The sequence below is a fragment of the Arvicanthis niloticus genome, chromosome 15 (genome assembly GCF_011762505.2).
Source record: "Arvicanthis niloticus isolate mArvNil1 chromosome 15, mArvNil1.pat.X, whole genome shotgun sequence".
NCBI classification, from domain to species: domain Eukaryota; kingdom Metazoa; phylum Chordata; class Mammalia; order Rodentia; family Muridae; genus Arvicanthis; species Arvicanthis niloticus.
Window position 1 is genome coordinate 5,885,884 of NC_047672.1, and position 20,046 is coordinate 5,905,929.

At 42.1% G+C, this 20,046-nt stretch overlaps 1 protein-coding gene across 1 annotated transcript; it reads left to right on the forward strand.

The window, feature by feature from the left end:
• Positions 1 to 4,130: 4,130 nt before the first annotated feature.
• Il6 (interleukin 6) lies at positions 4,131 to 8,862 on the forward strand. Its single transcript, XM_034519469.2, has 5 exons — positions 4,131 to 4,187; positions 4,352 to 4,527; positions 5,905 to 6,018; positions 6,940 to 7,089; positions 8,537 to 8,862. Exons 1-5 carry the CDS (start codon positions 4,169 to 4,171, stop codon positions 8,699 to 8,701), a joined length of 624 nt encoding a protein of 207 aa, XP_034375360.1. The 5' UTR covers positions 4,131 to 4,168; the 3' UTR covers positions 8,702 to 8,862.
• The last annotated feature ends 11,184 nt before the right edge of the window (positions 8,863 to 20,046 follow it).

The following is a 20,046-nucleotide window of genomic DNA, read 5'->3' on the forward strand; positions in this document are numbered from 1 at the left end:
AGCAAATAACTGTTAAAAAAGACCAGAGAGGGGAGGTGAAATACATCCTAGCCAGGCGAAAAGAATCCCCTGGTTTTGACACAACATATGATGCTTTCAAATAGTTCCTAGTACCTTTGCTTTGAGGGAAAGTTGATAGTTGATACTTTGCATGCTTAGTTTCTGCCCATGACTCTGAACTCAGAAACTGAGATCTTTGGAGAAGCTAAAGGTGGTTAACGTGGCTTACCAGAATAAATGAACTGGTTTCTCTTAGCTGAAGTTTCCTGATTTTGAAGCACAAGTAGCAGCCACTGAAAATCAGCCCCACAGACAGCCCGATGGATCTTCCTGGACTGGGGAGAGTTCAGGATCAGAAAGTGATTTCTTATCACCAACCAGCTTCAGAGAGGCCAGTTTATCAACACCCTGTGATCGGAGCACTCTCATTAATATAAGACAGAAACAGTCTCAGGTGCCTAGGCAGGGAGGCTGTTCCTTGCTATCCATAGGGCCACTCCTAAAATGCCTGGGATTTTCTAGTTTTCTAGGGAGGGATAAGGTATCTCCATGCATAACAAAACAACAAGGGCAAAGAAGGGATGAAATCATAGGGTAGATTTGCATTTAGTTTAGCGTTAGGAGATCTAGGTTTAGCCCTGTTGCATATTGGAAAATCTAAGGCTGGGTCAAGAAGTTGTTAGGAGCTACACTGGGGTTGGGGCAAGATGAGGCTGTAAGGTCAGAACTGAAACTGAACTGGCAGGCAGCTGTCAAGGGCTTAGGGCAATTAGTCTGGCCATCCTTCAAAATCAGCCAGTGCCTTCCAAATAGACACAGCACCCTTCTCCCTAATATTCTCTCCCAAATAACAGCGATATGTTTTCTCAATACAAGACATTTCCCAGAGCCTGTCTCTCAGAAAAAGCTGTTAAATTACCCATTGTTTCGCCTTGCAAACATCTGCCTTGGTGACAAATGAAACTACATTCTAAAAGTAACTGCAAGTTCCCTAGTACCAGTGACTTCTCTTTTCTCTTGGAGATACTCTTTTTAGTTAAATTGCAGACCCACTCATTTCCAACCCCAGCCAAAGAACACATGACCCTAGCCTGAGAGTGTGGAAAGCATCTCTTTTAGAGATGTAAACGTCTTTCTTCCACTTACCTGAAATGTACTAATGAACTCTGGAATCCATCAGCACATAGAAAAGTATGTGTGAGTAGTAATTCAGAGGGACACAGTCAGCCCCATACAAAAGAAGAGAATGCCTTTTCCTCCCCATACACATATTCTCACCTATCCTTCATCTCTTGATCTCAGCAATGCTAAAGTCCCTGAATTTCTAGTTAGTAATGGCAACGTGTACTCGCTTTCTTGTTTATTAATACATACTAAAATATGAGTGAGATTTGGGGGCAAGTAAGTGAAGCTTAGGAAATTTGTGCCTTAAGTTTTGCTGTGAACTTAAAACTGCAGAAAAAAGTGTCTATACACACACTCACTCACTGCACACACACATACACGAGGAGTTCTTCAAATGGGAAACCCATCAAGATACAGAGAAAAGAATCTGTAATGGTAGAAATAGAGTTTAGAGTTACCACGCTGATATTTTGGTTTAAGAAGAGTCTTTTTCTCCCATAAGCAAATGCCAATCAAAGGCAGTGGTATTAAGAAAGATCCATGCTGGTGGCATACAAAAGGACAAGACAGACTCACCCTGCCTTCCTTTTTTTTTTTTTCTTAAGACAGGTTTCTCTGTATAGCCCTGGCTGTCCTGGAACTCACTCTGTAGACCAGGCTGGCCTCGAACTCAGAAATCTGCCTGCCTCTGCCTCCCAAGTGCTGGGATTACAGGCATGCGCCACCACACCCGGCTCACCCTGCCTTCCAACCCTTGAATATCTGGCTACTAGAAGCTCAAGCCCTGGGGTTGTCAAGGCCATTTATACTTGAGAATCATGCTCAGAAAACTTGAAAGATGACAATATGGGTAGGCTGTAACTTCTCACGTGAAAACACTTAGCAGAAGGCTTCTGGAAAAGACTAGGAGAAAAGCACAGCTGCATAATTACTAAGTAAGGGACCAAGTTTGAGCATGGCTTTATCTGCATGTAGGAATGTGCATCATGTATATTCAGTACCAACGGAGGCTGGAAGGGCATCAGATTGTTAAAGAGCGAATAAACAAGAACACAGATCTTGAACTAACTTAGCCGTTTATCAAACAGCTAGCAAATGGTGCAGTTGGACTTCTAACCCAAATTGTTACTCAAAAGGCTATGGTGTCCCCTCATGAAAAGCTATATAGACAACATCCAGACCACTAACATACAGTGTGTATCTCTATGTATAAATATACATTTTTATACACATATATGTATGAAATGTATATGTATAAATATATGACCTGAGAAGACCTCTTTCAGATGAGGCCCACAAGAGTTCCACTAAAATTACTGGGGATTAGGCACCACCTGTGGGCCATTACCTTCCTCTGTTGTCTTGTTTGAACACTTTATCATGGATGCATGCCCGCTACTTAATTTTTTTTTTTTTTTTTATGGATGCATGCCCACTACTTAAAAAAACTTAAAAAACAAAAAACAAAAATTGAAAACAGAAATCTGAATGTTGTAGTAAGTCTAACAATCTTGTTTATTGAGTCATTTAAAAAATTGTTAAGTGGAGAAAAGAAACTCTGTACTACAGAGGCCTGCGATAGCAGGGAGTAGGGGAAGTGGCTTCGTTCAGCGCTGGAGACAGACTGAGCTCTAGGCTGTTTCAGCTGCCTTTTTAAGGCCCAAAGCCACTAAAAGTAAAACCATCCTGCTTCCTCCCTCCATTTTTGTTTTCAACTAAAATCCCCCAGTCCCCGTGTGAAGACTAGTGCTTCACACAGTGAAAGGATGGGTGACTTCACTTCTTTCAATAGGCACCCATCTTCTAACTGTCCTAGCAACAGTCATTGCTCTAAGAATCTTAAGGTAATCTGCAAAGTAAAGAAGCTGACTGTGATGCTAGGAGTGTGATTTGTCAATAGTTCTGGGTTTTATATACAGAGCCTACTTTCAGCCTGGAATCATTCTGAACGCTATTTAGGTATCTGGAGACAGGTGGACAGAAAAATAGGGACTAGTCTGCAAAAGAAATTAACCAAAGGGAAGAAGTCTGTTTAAGCTTGACCCAGGCTAGAAGACCTGGGCATTGGAAGGGTTATTTAGAATGAGACATGCCACCTTCAAATTCAAATCCTGTCACTCAGTAAAAGGGAGCTTCAAACACAAACTAGCTAAGATACAATGAGGTCATTCTTCAATATCTTTATCCTCCACTTATCCTGAACCAAAGAACTTCAACAACATGAGGATTGCAACAGACCTTCAAGCCTCCTTGCATGACCTGGAAGTGTTTTGGGGGTGTTCTGGCAGCTGTGGGGTCAGCAGTAACAGATAAGGGAAACTCTGATACAGAGACTAACAGTCTCACTAGGATGATAGCCAGAGACCACTAGGGAGAAAGCAGAGAATGGGCTTGGACTTGAGAGGAAACCAGGAGTGCTTGATGACAGACAGACAAGATTTCTGTCCTTCACTCACTTCACCCACCTGGCAACTCCTGAAAATAACTGCACAAAATTTGGAGGTGAACAAACCGTTGGAAACAGATAGTAAATCCTAGCTTCTTATTAATTTGTGTGTGTGTGTGTGTGTGTGTGTGTGTGCGCGCACACACAAGCGTTTGAATAACGTCAGCTTTAGCTTCTCTTTCTCCTTGTAAAACATTGTGCATTTCAGTTTTGAATTCCCCCCTCCACCCCCCACACACCAGACATGCTCAAGTGCTGAGTCACTTTTAATGAAAAAAAGAGAAGAAAGAGTGATCAAGCTTCTTAGGGCTAGCCTCAAGGATGACTTAAGCACACTTTCCCCCTCCTAGTTGTGATTCTTTCGACGTCACATTGTCACATTGTGTAATCTTAATAAGGTTTCCAATCAGCCCCACCCACCCTGGCCCCACCCCCACCCTCCAACAAAGATTTTTATCAAATGTGGGATTTTCCCATGAGTCTCAAAATTAGAGAGTCAACTCCCAATAAATATGAGACTGGGGATGTCTGTAGCTCACTCTGCTCTGGAGCCCACCAGGAACGAAAGTCAACTCCATCTGCCCTCCAGGAACAGCTATGAAGTTCCTCTCCGCAAGTAAGTGAAGGCAGTTCCTTGCCCTCTGGCAGAGCTATCTAGAGTCTTAGAGAGGAGTGTGAGGCAGAGAGCCAGCATTGTGGGTTGGCCAGCAGCCAACTGCCAGCAGCAGGCGCCCAGCTGTGCTATCTGCTCACTTGCTGCTTTCCCTTTGCTCCACGCAGGAGACTTCCAACCAGTTGCCTTCTTGGGACTGATGCTGGTGACAACCACAGCCTTCCCTACTTCACAAGTCCGGAGAGGAGACTTCACAGAGGATACCACCCCCAACAGACCCACTTCACAAATCGGAGGCTTAATTACTATTGTTCTCAGGGAGATCTTGGAAATGAGAAAAGAGGTGGGTAGGCTATGAAAGTGATGAAGGCCCAGTGTGGGCGCCCATTCATTCTCTTTGCTCCTTGCATTGGGAATTCTCTGCTGGATTTTAGGACCCTTAGGATTTGAACCTAAAGATCAGACTAGACTCTCTCCTCTTTGCTGGTTTGGGTGAGGGTTGAGGTGGGGTTCCTTTCCTGTCTGGAACGTATAAAATGTGACTGCATTTCTAGAAAATTCACAGTGAGCCACTCTCAGTTCCAATTTAGCTATTGTTTCTTGGGTAGGGATTCTTTGCACCTTACCAAAGAGTAAGATCTCTTTGCCTTCATTTGTTCCTTGAACTCTACAAGGACCAGAAAGTGCTTTTTGGCTGAATGTAGTTCTCTCTCTCTCTCTCTCTCTCTCTCTCTCTCTCTCTCTCTCTCTCTCTCTCCTTCTCTCTTTCTCTCTGTGTGTATGAGATCAGGGTGCCCCTGGTCAGCCCAGTTAAGATGCCTATTGTGTACAGACCAATAAAGTACTAACATTAAAAAAAAAAACAAAAAACAAAACTAGATTGGACTGGGCATGGTGGAGGATATCTCCCAGCACTTGGGAGGCATAGGCAGGAAGATCTCTGTGAGTTAGAGGCTAGCTTGGTCTACATATTGAGTTCCAGGATACCCAGGACTACATTGAGAGATCCTTCCTCGAAAACAAAAGCAAACAAACAAACAAAACCCAAAAATCAAAACCAAAACCAAAAAAAAAAAAAAAAAAAAAAAAAAACCTAACCAACCAAACAAACAAAAAACACCAACCAACCAAACTTACCTAGATTAAAATATCTCCCATCTTTAAATGTAAAGAATTTTGACTCTGCTTGACAGAAAGAAAAAAAAAAAATCACAAGCAAAATTAGTAGCTTAGACCCTAGGTCTGGGTGTGTAGAACCAACTTTGCAGTGTTGGGAAAATTCCCAACTATTTAGTACTCTTTATCTGCATAATTACAGAGTTACAGATGGTGGCACAGACCCTTCCAGATGGAATATTCTGTGACTTAAATTTATTTACCTGAAGATATCATGAAAATGTCTTTCCTTTACCAAGTTTTTACTCTATGCCAGGCAGTTTTTATCATCAAATCCCTGGAACAAATGTTTAAGAGGGACTTCAATAATTCTTTACTTAAACATAGGAAGTACTTAGGAGAGTAACAAGCTTGAAGTCAAAAGAGAGCCTGAACTCGAGCCTAAGGGTGCCTTTTTATTTATTGTGCTGCTTAGTAGGTTCTAAGAAGGTGTAGCTTGCCTTTTCTTAGAGTGTGTCCTAACTATGGGAGAGCATGACTTGGCCCTCTAGTGGTGTTTGTTGTAGAGGTTACTTAAGTGATCATTCTTGTAATTTTTTTGCAGTTGTGCAATGGCAATCCTGACTGTATGAACAACGATGATGCATTGTCAGAAAACAATCTGAATCTTCCAGAGATACAAAGAAATGATGGATGCTTGCAAACCGGGCACAATCAGGTAGAAATTTGTCACATTTACTTTTGTCAATTCTTCAGCTAAGGTTCTCTTTTGGGTGATATGTGTCTATTTATATACAGTCCCAGTCAGGCAACAAAGATGAGGAGTAGCATCCAACACCACTTGAATGTAACTGGCCTGCAGTAGCTTGCATACAAAAGGAGACTGAGAGGCACCTCAGAGGCTGCTAGGGTGAGGGAAAGTTTACCAACCAGTGCTATAAATGCCCACTCAATCTATGTCTATTAAGAGCCAAATGTTTTGAGTCTCTATTCTTCTTTTGGCTTTGAGGTATTAGATGGTTAAAAAACATTTTTTTTTTATTAAAAATAAATGGGAGAGCAGATATAAAAAATCTTATGTAAATGTCATGAGGAAAGTAACTTACAGCTTTGATTAAAAAGCAGTTTCTTTGAACAGGTAAAGTCCCACCATGCTGGGATTCTTCACCACTGTTAAATGTTAGAAATCATAGCAAGTTTAGCTAGTTCCTTTCTAGTACAGGAATTCATGAGCCATTATCTTCTTTGGCTGACCCTGGAATGATCCAGGCCTACTGTTCGTACTGAGGACACCCCTCTCCTTCCAGCCAGCGAGATAACCTTCATGAGTTTCTCATTATTTCTTAAAAGCAGGTTTCAGGTCAGCCCAGTTAAGAACAAGAGTACAGGAGGGCACTGGGGGTGGTGGTGAAGAAGGCAAGGAGTGGTGGGGTCAGAAGTGAATTCTTACTGCTATACTATGAGGCTTGTGGAGAAATATTAAGTTGTGCCTCTCTCTACTTGTCCAGATAATTAAAGGAGGTCAGCTGATGCTGCCTATTGTCTAATTCTGTAGAAGAGGCTGAACAGCAGGAATCTTATTCTCAAATCGAGTCTATCTCCTAGAAAGAACTGACTTCCCCTTCCATTTTACTCATAGGAAATTTGCCTATTGAAAATCACCTCTGGTCTCCTGGAGTACCAAATCTACCTGGAGTACATGAAGAACAGCTTACAGGATAACAAGAAAGACAAAGCCAGAGTCATTCAGAGCAATACTGAAATCCTAATTCGTATCTTCAAACAAGAGGTGAGTGCTTTCCCATCTCTCATGCAGTGTGGGGAGGTAATGCTGAGGGAAAACACCGGGCATCTCAAGGCAGTGACACTTTTTCCAGACAGCCACTCAGAAGGGAGAGAGTCTGATCAATAGTTTTTGATTTTTGTAAGGCCTTGCTTTCTTTTACTTTGGGGTTTTGTTTGGGGCTCTCTTTTGCAAAGAACATCAATACCTGCTTTAAACTGTATTAAATAGAATGTTACTAATTGCTTAAGAGACAAGAAAACTATAACAGACAACAGGAAGCATTTCCAGCCTTACGGAGTCACCCATTATGAGAACTCAGAGCACAGGATTGACTTTAATATTTAGTCCTTGGCAAGTGACATTTTTGCTACCAGAGACCTAAGTAGCCAAAAGCTAAGGTGTCAGGAAAGGAAGGAATCAAAGGCTTCTGGCTACCACTAGCTATTAAATGGTAGATATGGAGGATTGATGGCTCAGAGTGTGGATGAGCCAAGCCAAATGCAATAAGAAGGGCCTGAAATGAAACCCTCATGCTAAGGATGCTTCTGCCACTAGTAGTTTTTTGCCTTAAACCAGAGAGTTTCCCAGTTTAATGTGCACAGGAATCACCCAGGGTCTTGTTCCAGCAGAGTCTGACTTAGAATGTCTAAGAAGGGAACTGAGATTCATTTTTTTGGTAAACAATTGCTTGTTTATGGCCTTGCTATAGTATTCAGGCCCCTAAGTAGTGAGGCAAGCCTACCAGTTAGTCTTCCCCATGCCAGTGGGTCCATGGAAGGGTGTTTCCAGCATTCTTCATGCTACCACACCAAGAGACGCTCAACAGAGTCTGAATGGAAAGGACAAAGGAATACACTTGATTTAGATCCCTCTGTGCCACCTTTACTGATGGAAGCCTCTGTCACCCAGCAGCAGCACCGTATGTTAGCATGGATGTTTGGATAGCAGATGAATAAGATGGTGGTGCTGACCTCTGGATGCTTACTCTCTAGTGTCAGACAGAACAGTAAATAACTCTGTTGCTATTGAAAAACTAATGGCTGGGCTGTGGTGGCACATGCCTTTAATCCCAGCACTTGGGAGGCAGAGGCAGGCGGATTTCTGAGTTCGAGGCCAGCCTGGTCTACAGAGTGAGTTCCAGGACAGCCAGGGCTATACAGAGAAGCCCTGTCTCAAAAAAACAAAACAAAACAAAAAACCCAAAACCCAGAACCTAATAATAATCACCTTGAAAAAAAAAAAAAAAAAGACTGGAGTTGTTAAGCATGGGTCTCTCTCAGGGTAGGCTTAGAGCAAAAGCACCTCCTCTGGCTTGGGTGAGTCAAAGCAGATGGACCTAGTTTGTCTCAATCATCCTAAATTAGAACTTCTTTCCACAGCCCAGAGCACTACACCACAAGAAAAAAAATTGTGCGATATTTAATCAGTCTTTTTTTTTTTCCTCCTTTAGGTAAAAGATTCAAATAAAATAGTCCTTCCTAGCCCAACTTCCAACGCTCTCCTAATGGAGAAACTGGAGTCACAGAAGGAGTGGCAAAGGACCAAGATCATTCAACTCATCTTGAAAGCACTTGAAGGATTTCTAAAGGACACTATAAGGTCTACTAGAGCCTAGTGAGCTCTGCCTAACCATATCAGTTTGTGGACATTCCTCACTGTGGTCAGAAAACGTATCCTGTCGTCGGGTATCTGACTCATGTTGTTCTCTACGAAGAACAGACAATATGAATGTTGGGACACTATTTTAATTATTTTTAATTTATTGATAATTTAAATAAGTAAACTTTAAGTTAATTTATGATTGATATTTATAATTTTTATAAAGTGTCACTTGAAATATTATATGTTATAGTTTTGAAATGATAATATAAAAATCTATTTGATATGAATATTCTGTTGCCTAGCCAGATGGTTTCTTGGAATGTATAAGTTTACCTCAATGAATTGCTAATTTAAATATGTTTTTAAAGAAGTCTTTGTGATGTATTTTTATAATGTTTATACTGTCTTCAAACAAAGAAATCATACTATATTTTAAAACAAGGGACTGAAGGATACATCTCAGCTGGTAAAGTACTTGCCCAACATGAGCAAGGTCCTAGGAAGATTCAAGCATCCTCCCCCAAATCAATAATTAAGCACTTTTTATGACATGTAAAGTTAAATAAAAAGTGAAAATAGCTGCAGATGGTGAGAAGTGGCATGAGAAAGCATTGCATACACCGCATTAGTTAATTTCAGGACTTGTGTGGTCTTCTCTGGACATAAGAGAGTAAGAGATTTAACTAAAGCACCTTTTGGAAACATAAAACATGATCCCGGATTTGAATTCAAGTCTCCCTCCCTCCAGGTTTATTCTTAACTTTTAGTTGTAATCGAAAGATAGATATAGAAAATCTCAAAACATTTTAATATGGATTATACATTTAGAGTTGAAGTCACAGACTCTGTCTGAGACCATAGAACTACTTAGATAAGATACAGCAATATACAGGCTCCAAAATAAAAGCCAGAAGTTCTGCCTCCACCGTCTGGAGTCTCTATGCACTGTCTACCTCCCATTGGTGTCTGCCATTATATATCACACCTTAAAACTGAAGGAGCTTTCTAATCAGCTAGCATATGGGTCCCTCAAGAAAGCAGACCCTAGTGTATTTACCTTTTCATGCTATAGCCATGTTCAGGAGCCAGAAAAGGAGGCCCCTGTAAGGATTTGTTGAATGAAAAGAGAATAGTTAATCACAGTATAAAAAAAAAAAAAAAAAAGAAAGTCAGTTCTTGGTGAATATAGAGAGAACATTTGGGTGATGTGTCATTGTCTTAAAAAAAAGTAGAAAAGAATGGAAACGAAACATTTTGAGGACTTCTATATAAGGCAATGGGTAGGCAAAGGGTGAAACACACCTTCATTTCCTTCTCCATAGACATTACTCTTCACAGGTCTTCTTTCAGTCTTATCAGGATGAGTGGTAAGTCAGGTGTGGTGGTATACACCAATAGTTTTAGCACTCTAGGGGTAGATACAAGAGTATTGTGGGTTTTAGCCCAGACTAGACTGTAGGGGGAAAAGCTTGTCTCAACCTTATTCCAACTTATATATGTATGTGCACATATGTGTGTGTATATGGTGATTATGATGATGATGAAGAGATGGTGTCTATAATTTAATGTGGCTCCTCCTATTTCTGTACAAAACTGGAAATTTGGTACAGAATGCTTTCCTTCCTTCTTTCCTTCCTTCCTTCTTTCTTTCTTTCTTTCTTTCTTTCTTTCTTTCTTTCTTTCTTTCTTTCTATTTTATTATTTTATTTATTTACAGTCCAGCCATTGCCCCCCCCCCACCAGGCCCTCCTCCCACAGTTCCCCATTCCATTTCTCCCCCCTCTGCCTCTTAGAGGGTGCTCCTGCTTCCAGACCTCTCTCTTCCCCCGGGGCCTCAAGTCTCTTGAGGATTAGGTGCATCTTCTCCCACTGAGGCCAGACCAGTCAGTCCTCTGCTTCATATGTGCCTGTGGCCTCAGACCAGCCCGTGTATGCTGCCTCATTGGTGGCTCAGTCTCTGGGAGCTCCCTGGGGTCTGGGTTAGTTGAGACTACTTGTCTTCCTATGGGGTCGCCCTTTCCTTCAGCTTTTTTATTCAACCAATAGTTTTAAATTAAGAAGCAAGGTTACATAGTATATGTACACTTGTGTGTACATACTTGGTGTATTTGAGGATCTCCTTGTCCCTGGGGTAACCAGACCTTGGGGGCCAGTATTTAGCATTACAAATACATGGCAACGGACCATACCTTAGCATTTATTACATGCAATTGAACTGTTAGGTGGAACTATTTCATACAGCTGAACAAGGAGGCAGGTGTAGCTGATTTCAGTGGGAGCAATCTCTGTAGGGGAACAGGCTTCAGGCTTCAAACAGCCAATGGGAAGACAGCTATGATGGGCATTTTCTGCATACATTATCCACATATCTGCACGTGACCCCCTCTGAATCTTGACCCTGGGTTGCAGGGAGGCTTTGCCATTTCCCCATGCTCTTCATGCTCAAGTAAGTTTAAAGCTACAGAGGTGGTACATGCTGATAAAGACTGTGAGCTACAGAGAAATGTCTTGCTAGTCACTGAAACTATAGGAAATGGGCCCCAAGGACAAACCCATACATAAAAGGCTCCAACTTATAAAAATACAAATTCATTTGAAAGAGAGAGAGCACAACTGAAACTGCCCTGAAGGAATTCCCTGCTCTTAAAAAGCAGCTGTCTAGTGTTTCCTTCGAGTCAGATCAAAGACTCTAGTGCATTTATGATCCATGGTGGCCAGTCTCCATTCCCAGCTGGTAGCAGAATGAGGCAGCAGAATCTACATGCTAGTTGTTTTGCAAGATTGGAAAATAAAAGATTGAGGGGGTCAATAAATCTTGTGCAATGACTCCCTAGGGTCCCCGAGGATATGTTAGTAAATAAAGCTGAGACCTTGAAGCCCACATAGGATGACAACCCAAGGATGTAAGGATGCCAGAAACTTGGAATGTCCTTTAAGGAAAGTGACATCCCAAGTTTCTCCCCTGCTCTTGATTTTTGGGCTGGCTCACCCACGTCCCCTAGGCCAGGACCAGCCCTATTGTAGTACCCAGGCAAGGTGCAGGGCTAGCTCTCCTGGCTATTGCAGTTGGTGAGGGGCAAGGGAGGAGGAAAAGCATCACCCGCTCACTTCATGGCAGACAAGTGGTGAGGTCAACTATCCTGTGGGGATTATAATCTTGTAGTAACTCAGCAGAATGAAGAACACACATGGGTAGAGAAAAGGCATGTAGTGTTTGCATCCTAGGCCTTTTAGAGAACACAGAGTTTTAGAGAACACAGAGTTGATCCTTTGGCCACATATTTATGAATACACAGGAAAGTGAAATCAGGGGAATGGGTGCTGTTAACACCATCATGGTGCTTAACCAGAAAAGTCTCCAGTGTTACCCTGCATGCTGTTAGCATTAAACTATATACATATAAATGCTCTTAGCTATAAGCAAACAAGAGAAGGGCAAGATTCTTGCCAAGGGAATGAGTGTACTGAGCATATTAAGTTCTCCTAAGAGCTGAGCTATTTTCCTGAAGATTGTGAACGCAAATAATTAAGAAAAAATGGAGTCAAAGAGAAAGTACCTGTGGTCCACTGTGATGACTGTTGCATGGGAGTGAACAGATAGTCTATCCCTGTGAATTCAGAATAAAATTGTCCCGGCCCGTACTGCCCGGCTTTGTGGGCCAAAATGTTGCGGCCTGCTCCACTCCACGCTTGGCGGCCACTGTGTCCTGGTCCAAGCTGCCGCTCTGGTCCGAGGGTCAGGGTCTAGCGAGAGAGAGAGTGGGGATAAAGGGGAAGAGACGCGAAGAATGGAGACAAGACAGAAAGTCTGATCAAGTCTCAAGTCTCTTTTATTGAAGGGAAATCTGAGGTATTTATACGCTTTTGCCACGTGCCTTGTAGGCGCGTGGATACCATGTGCCTTGCAGGTGTGGATATGTTTTATTTGCTGATTCATCAAGTTTTGACCATTAGAATATAAAACTCCTCAAAAACACAACTTTTGCCCCTCCCCAACAGTCTATAGAGTATTTCCCCTCTCCTCCTACACTTATTTTGTGTTGGGAGCCGACTTTTAGCAGAAAGCGGCTAGATTATCTTTGCAGCCATCTGGAACCATATACCCTGATAAGAGATTTGGTTTTCAATAGCCTACAACAGCTGAAGCACACTCTGATATCCCACATATTTTGTGTTGCTGTTTACTGCTCCCAGCTGCAAGGCTCACGTGGTAGCCACGCCTGCAAGGCATGCGGTTCACGTGCTGTCCACGTGCTATCCAGGCCATATATGCCTGTAAGGCAAACGTGGTATTTAAGCCTGCAAGGTGCACAGTGCACGTGCTATCCACGATATAGACGCCTGTAAGGCTTATGTCATATCCACGCCTGTGGGTGTGGACTTACGACCTTCATCCTAGCTGATGGGGAGTCAGTCTTCAACTAGCAGCCTTCAGATCAAGATGTAAAACTTTCAGCTCCTCCTGCACCATGCCTGCCTGGATGCTGCTATGCTCCCACCTTGATGATAATGGACTGAACCTCTGAACCTGTAAGCCAGCCCGAATTAAATGTTGTCCTTGTAAGAGTTGCCTTGGTCATGGTGTCTCTTCACAGCAGTAAAATTCTAACTAAGACAGATGCTGAAACAGCTTGTGGGATGTAAATGTTTGTGGCCAAGACAGATAACCTGGATTCATCCCTGGGAGCCACATGGTAGAAGGTGAGAAGTGACTTCTATTGATTTTCTTCCTTTGGCTTCCACACATGTGCCAGGGTACATCTCCACCTATGAACATATACAAACATACACATAAATAAATGAATGAGAAAATAAATAGATGTAATTAAAATTTGTAAGAGGGCCTGAAAAGATAACTCATGCATTAAGAGTGCTCTCTGCTCTTTCCATGGACTGGGGTTGGCTGCCAGCAACTTCAGCTCTTTTTTTCTGGCATCCATGGGAGCCTGCAAGCATTCATATAAACAAGAAAATAAATATTTTGAAAATTGGCCTTAATATGTATTTTAAATTTGAAAACTGTAGGGCTGGAGAGAACTTGGTGCTCTTGCAGAGGACCCAGGTTCAATTCCAAGCTCCCACATAGTAGCTCACAAATATCTGTAACTGCAGTTCCAGGAGATCTGACACCCTCTTCTTACCTTCTCGCCAAAACAGCCATATATGGAAAATAAAAATTTTAAAGGGAACTTTAAAGAACACTTGCTTTGCATCCACAATACTTTAAACTTAATCCTAAAACCACATTATATTATTTATTTAAGTTAAACTTAAAAGAAATCTTTTAATACATGTTCACTTTGAACTTATTAAGCAATCCATGAAAACTGTAGCTTCTTGAGTTTCCTACATGTTTGAACCCTTCAATTCCATTTTCCTTGTCAAAGGAAAGTACCACAATAGCTTGTTATGTGTCATTTTTGATATCTTATATGTGTTTTTCTATTTATATGTATGCTTTTGTAAATTCTTATTTTTGTATGTCATTCTTTGATTTTTTTTCATTGACTAGTATGTTTAGGTATTGTTTCCACTTATACATATTTATATACACATTACTACTTTTTCTAATTAAAGACATTTCTTTTTGACATAAAGTTTCAGTTTGGCGTTGAACCTATTGTCCTTCTGCATTAACCTCCTGAGACATGGGATTAGAGCTGTCACTTCATTCTTAAGGGTACAGTTTCCTGGTGTGTCCTCCCCCAGACTTAAGCAGGCCAGAAAGACCTTGTTTTCCACAGGACCCATGTGGAGTCATCCACCCTGGCTGCACTTACAACTTCTTACAGGAAATTAGAAGGACAGACTGCCCGCTGACCTTGCCTTGCACCATAATCCAGCTGAAACAAAGGATGGGTTCCATGGGCTTCCCCTATATATACAAAGTGCTGAAAATTAAACTTTGAGACTTGATCAGAGATCTTGGTCTTCGTTTCATGCTTCTTTTGCCCTTCCATCTTTGTTTCATTTTCAGCCCTTCTTTCAGGTGAACCTAGTCTGTCCATGGGCTGGCGGCTACATTCTGGCACTAAGAGTATTCATATTGCATAGATCACCACCATCTATTATACAATTCTTCTTTTATATAAAACAGAAGTTATCTCCCCACTAGGCACCCCAGTTGCTATGAATTTGACTGCTTATTTTTTATCTCTTTTAAATATAATCATCAATATTTGTCATTTTGTGTCAAATTTATTTGACCTAAATTCACCTTATTTATTTAAAACTTTTTATGTATTTATTTGTGTATGTGTATGCATGTGTATCTGTGTGTATGTGTGTATGTATGTATGTATGTATGCATGTGTGTATGGTGGATGCACACCTGCTATGATGTGCATGTGAAAGTTAGAGGACAACTTGTGGGAGTTGGTTCTCTCCTTCAAACATATGGATCCCTGGGATCAAACTCAGGGCATTAGGTTTGGTATTATTTATCCACTGTTTCATCTCTCTGGCCCCTTATTTTATTATTTTATAACATTTTATATTAAATTATTCCCTTATCTGTGGACAATTACATTGTTTTCAATGGTTTCCAAGAATAAAGAGCGAGAGAACACGAGTGAAGCAACTTATTACTCCTTTTGTAACTGGGCTGTCTTCCCCCGTTTGGAGTCTTTAGCAAGGGCTACCCAAGTCATGTGCACACTTGTTGGTATCTCTTGAGAGCCGATAGCCAAGAAGTAATAGGTAAATTCCTTTTGGAAAAAAAAAAAATCCCACTGGTCACTTGGCCCAGCAAATTCAGCGAAAATAGAAGAGGTGCAAGCATTCCCCAAAAGCCAGATCTGACCATCCCAGTCCTGTCTTCCAAAGATCTAGTGACCATAGTAGCTTCATGGATTTGGTTGACATCTTTCACATGGCCTGTGAGAATGTGAAAAACAAGAGGTGATGAATGTCACAAATGCACAGGAGAGGCCAGGGGAGCTTTTTAAGTCTGTGGTATCAACAAAGGAAAGCTTTATAGAGTAGCTATTCACAGTGCTGATCTGAGGAGAGCATGGTATAGTCCAGGCCAGTGCTTGAGGATACTGAAGGCAAACTGTACATTGGAAGAGAAAGAACACAGGCAGCCAACTACTCCAGTGGTGGCTATACCATGCATCTATATCCCCTACAAGTCTCTGGTGAAAAGCTAAGAAGATAGCATTGAGGCTCAGGCCTTTTAGGAATGTCCTTAAGGAACAGAATGGGAAAGAGGCTGGCCTATATGGATCAGGCTAAAATATGCCTTAACACAAAAATATGGCCTTAATAAAAATAAAAGTGTTTTAGGGAAGAATGAGGGTGACCACCAAAGGGGGATAACAGTAAGGCTGAGCCACGGAAAAGAATGTGATTCACAGATGATAAAGGGAAGAATATTCCAGAAGAAAGAAACAGTCGAGGCAGAGGATAGGCAGGTGGGGTCAGGAGAATGAGTATAAGTCAGAATAATAGTAAAATGTATGGCCTGTCTGGAGAAGTTTACTAGGTAAAGTCATGGGAGCCTCAAAGCTATGCTAGAAGGAAGAGCTTGAGAACTGATGAAAATGGAAACTACTTGAGTTATTCTAGCAAGAAAGTGACATCATTTATCACCAGGGTTAGCAGGTAATTGGCACAGATGAGCAGGTGGGTTATGGAGACTTACTGGAATGAGCTGGCATAGCCTGAGAGAGAATTGTTTGCCTCTGTGTTGGTGATCAGAAGGGGAGGCAGAAGCCAAGGAAGAAGGTAAAGATAGGAAGTACTTCAGGGGTGGTTCTACTGGATTCCATAAAGTCCCTGCCAGTCACATGAAAAACACTGTGATGTGAAGGCTCTGTGAAAAACTTCAAAACTGGCTTGACTTGTGGACTTGTGGACTTGTGGACAGGCAATCCTCAAATGAAGACACTATACAGCAGGAGCTGCTGGGTAGCACAGTTCTCAGGAATTTAGGGTAATGTGTGCAGCAAGCTAGCCATAGAACCCTGAAATATAAGCATGGCAATGAAACCATCCATACCCAGGAAGAACCCCACTGAGACTGACTGATTTGACAAAATGTCTTTTCATCTTAGAATCCCTGAGAAATCTTTTTAAAAAACATTATTATTTATTCACTTTATATCCAAACTGCAGCTTTCCTTTCCTTCTCTCTTCCTAGTCCCTCCCACTCTACTCCCTTTACCCCTACTGTACCCCTCCTCCCCTTCTTCTCAGAAGAGGGTAGTTTTCCCGTGGATATCAACTAGCCTTGGCATATCAAGTTGCAGTAAGGCAATGTGCATCTTCTATGGAGTCTAGATGAGGAGGCCCAGTCAGGGGAAAGGGATTCAAAGGCAGGCAATATAGTCAGAGATAGCCCCTGCTCCCACTTTAGGAGTTCTATGTGAAAACCCAGTTTCACAATGGTTACATATATGCAGAGGAACTAGGTCTGTCCCATGTATGCTCTCTGGTTGTCAGTTCAGTCTCTATGAGCCCCTATAGATCAAGGTTAGTTGATTCTATATGTTTTCTTGTGTCCTTGATCCCTCTGGCTCCTTCAATCCTTCTTCCAGATGATTCTCCAAGTTCCGATTAATGTTTGGCTTGGATCTCCGCATCTGTTTCCATCCTCTCTAATGACAGTTTGGCTCCTGTCTACAAGTATAGCAGAATATCATTAATCGTGTCAGGGGTGCGCTCCCTCTGATGACGTGCGTCTCAAGCTGGGCCAGTCATCAGTTGGCCTTTCCTCAAATTCTGCTCCATCTTTTACCCCTGCATGTCTTGTAGGTAGGCAAATTGTGGTTCTAAGATTTTTGTGGGTGAGTTGGTGTCCCAATCCCTCCATTGGAAGTCTTTTCTGGTTACAGGAGATGCCATTTTCAGGTTCCATATCCCTCATTGGTAGGAGTCTTAGCTAGAGTCACCCCCATAAATTCCCGAGAGCTTCCATTGTCCTAGTTTTCCAGGTTGTCCCAGAGTTGTTTCCTTCTAATACAGTTGTTTCTCCTAGTAATCTCTCCCTCCATCCTCTCTTACCTCATTCCTCCTGTTTCCATTCCCACCCCCTTCGTCATTCCCTTCCCCACCCAGTTGCTTCCCTTCATCCCTCCATCTAACCTATTTTCTGAGAAATCTTTGACGACAGTGTTTGGATGCATTGTTGAGCTGTGTCCAAGATTTGCTTGCCTGTGACAGTCTTGTGGGAAAAGTTCCCATCCCAGCTGCTTTCACTGGAATTTGCTCACACCTTATCTTCTTTTATCTTACATTTTAGTTCATTTCCACATTGGACAAAACCCTGAAAACCCTCAAACATGCCCACCATTAAGAAAATCAAAATCAAAATCATCATAGACCTTTATACTCATCTTTTCATCACTCCAATCTTCCTTGTTTTAAATGTGTTCACAGTACTCCACAGCTGGATGTGCTGCAACTCATTTCACTATCACTATTGCCAATCCTTGCCATAAGAGACGGGACCTGAAAACTATGTCTCAGCTTGAAAATCACCATTTGGCTAAATTGTATTTCACTCCCATTCATTTCTGCTTATATCCAGTGGTATTTTTCTTGTGTTATCACTTGATCTTTTTTTTATGATTCTCTACATTCTTTCTGCTTTTTTTTTTTACCTTTTTCATTTCTCTCTTTTTGCTTCATGATAAATGTGTATCAATGATTATTTTCTTAATGTGTAATACTAATGCAATCTTGATCGTACACTCTGTAGACCATGGAGCTGAGGCTCTGCTGCTTCCAAATGTTGCTTTCCATTGTGTCTGTTTCTTTGGTGATAAAAACGTGAATTAGAAGACAGTAGGATACTTTCTGATTCCTTCTGCAAACATTAACTGGTGGAGAATACAGAACCAGTTCATATGACTTTAGAACCCTAGGCTTGTATGCCTTAAAACTGGAAAGCTTTGTTGAGATCCTCTCAGTGGGTAAGGATGGTGTTATTTTGTACTTCTTAGCTCTCTTTAAAACCAGGGAACCTTGGTACATCCAACCTACTGTTCTGAAATATCTTCTCATATGGAACCTTAAGCTGCCTAGGAAATGCTTGGCTCATCTTGGTCAAGGGATATTCTACAGTTGCTGTAAATATTACTAAACACGTTCTTAACCTCTCATAAAGACACAGGCGTTACTCTCTAAACATTTGTGGTATAGGACAGAGACAGAAATGTAGATCTATGCTGGGCAGTGGTGGCGCATGCCTTTAATCCCAGCACTTGGGAGGCAATGGCAGGTGGATTTCTGAGTTCAAGGCCAGCCTGGTCTACAGCGTTCCAGGACAGCCAGGGCTACACAGAGAAACCCTGTCTCAAAAAAAAAAAAAAAAAAAAAATCCGAGAGAGAGAGAGAGAGAGAGAGAGAGAGAGAGAGAGAGAGAGAGAGAGAGAGAGAGAGACTATGTAGAAGAGCATGTTCTGCTGAGATAGTATTTACAAGACTAACAAGGACAAAATCAAGGCTAAATCGCCAAGCATCAGAGAATTATAGACCACAGTCAGCACTTCTGAGGTGGGAGAACTGAACAGTCCTCAAAACAGTGCTTACCAGGAATCCTAAAAGCACAGGTAAGAAACAAAGTTCAATATTTTAATAAAAGATTGTTGGCTTGTGGCATGCCTGTGGACCTGGGTCCTGTGGGTTTAGTTGTAGGTCAAGGGGCCAGGGATGTATGTGGCTCAGAGAGGCAGAAGCACATGGATTTGACTGTGTTCACTCCACATCAGTGCAGGGTGGATGTTGGGCTGTGAGACTCCACTCCAGGGGTGGAGGGAACACAATGTGTAGTACCTCAGGGGCCAGAGCTCTTGCGTTGGGGGTCCCCGGGCATTGGCAGCTGGGAACCGACTGGTTCTTGGGCCCTTGGGCTCTCAGGCGCCACTGAGAGGCCCAGGAAGGGCCAAGACTGGGGGGTACAGGTTGGATCGACCCACAGCTAAAGGGGGAGGGGGAGAAGCTCTAGCTGTATCCCTCTGGGATAAGACTCTTGCTTGACTGGGTCTCCGTGGCTGGAACATAGAGAGGTCGTTGGTGGGAGATTAGACTGCGGCTCTGTAGTTGAAGACCTCCACGGTTCCCCATGCTGGGCCCTAGTGAAGAGAGATAGTCCATAGTATTAAGACATGGTCTTAAGATATTTATTGTCATAGCAGAAAATGGATAAAGCTATACCCTGTATTCTCAGGGTGGGCCTGAGATTAAATACCTTTTGCAAGAAGGAAGGTCTTGGAAGAAATGCTTAATTGACTACGCCCTCTGGCCTTTAGGTATCTCATTAATATGGAGATCTATCTTAAGGCTCTGTGGCCTATAGTCATGCCCTCTACCTGTGAAGGGGCTAGTAGGGGCACTGTCCTATGTGACTGATGG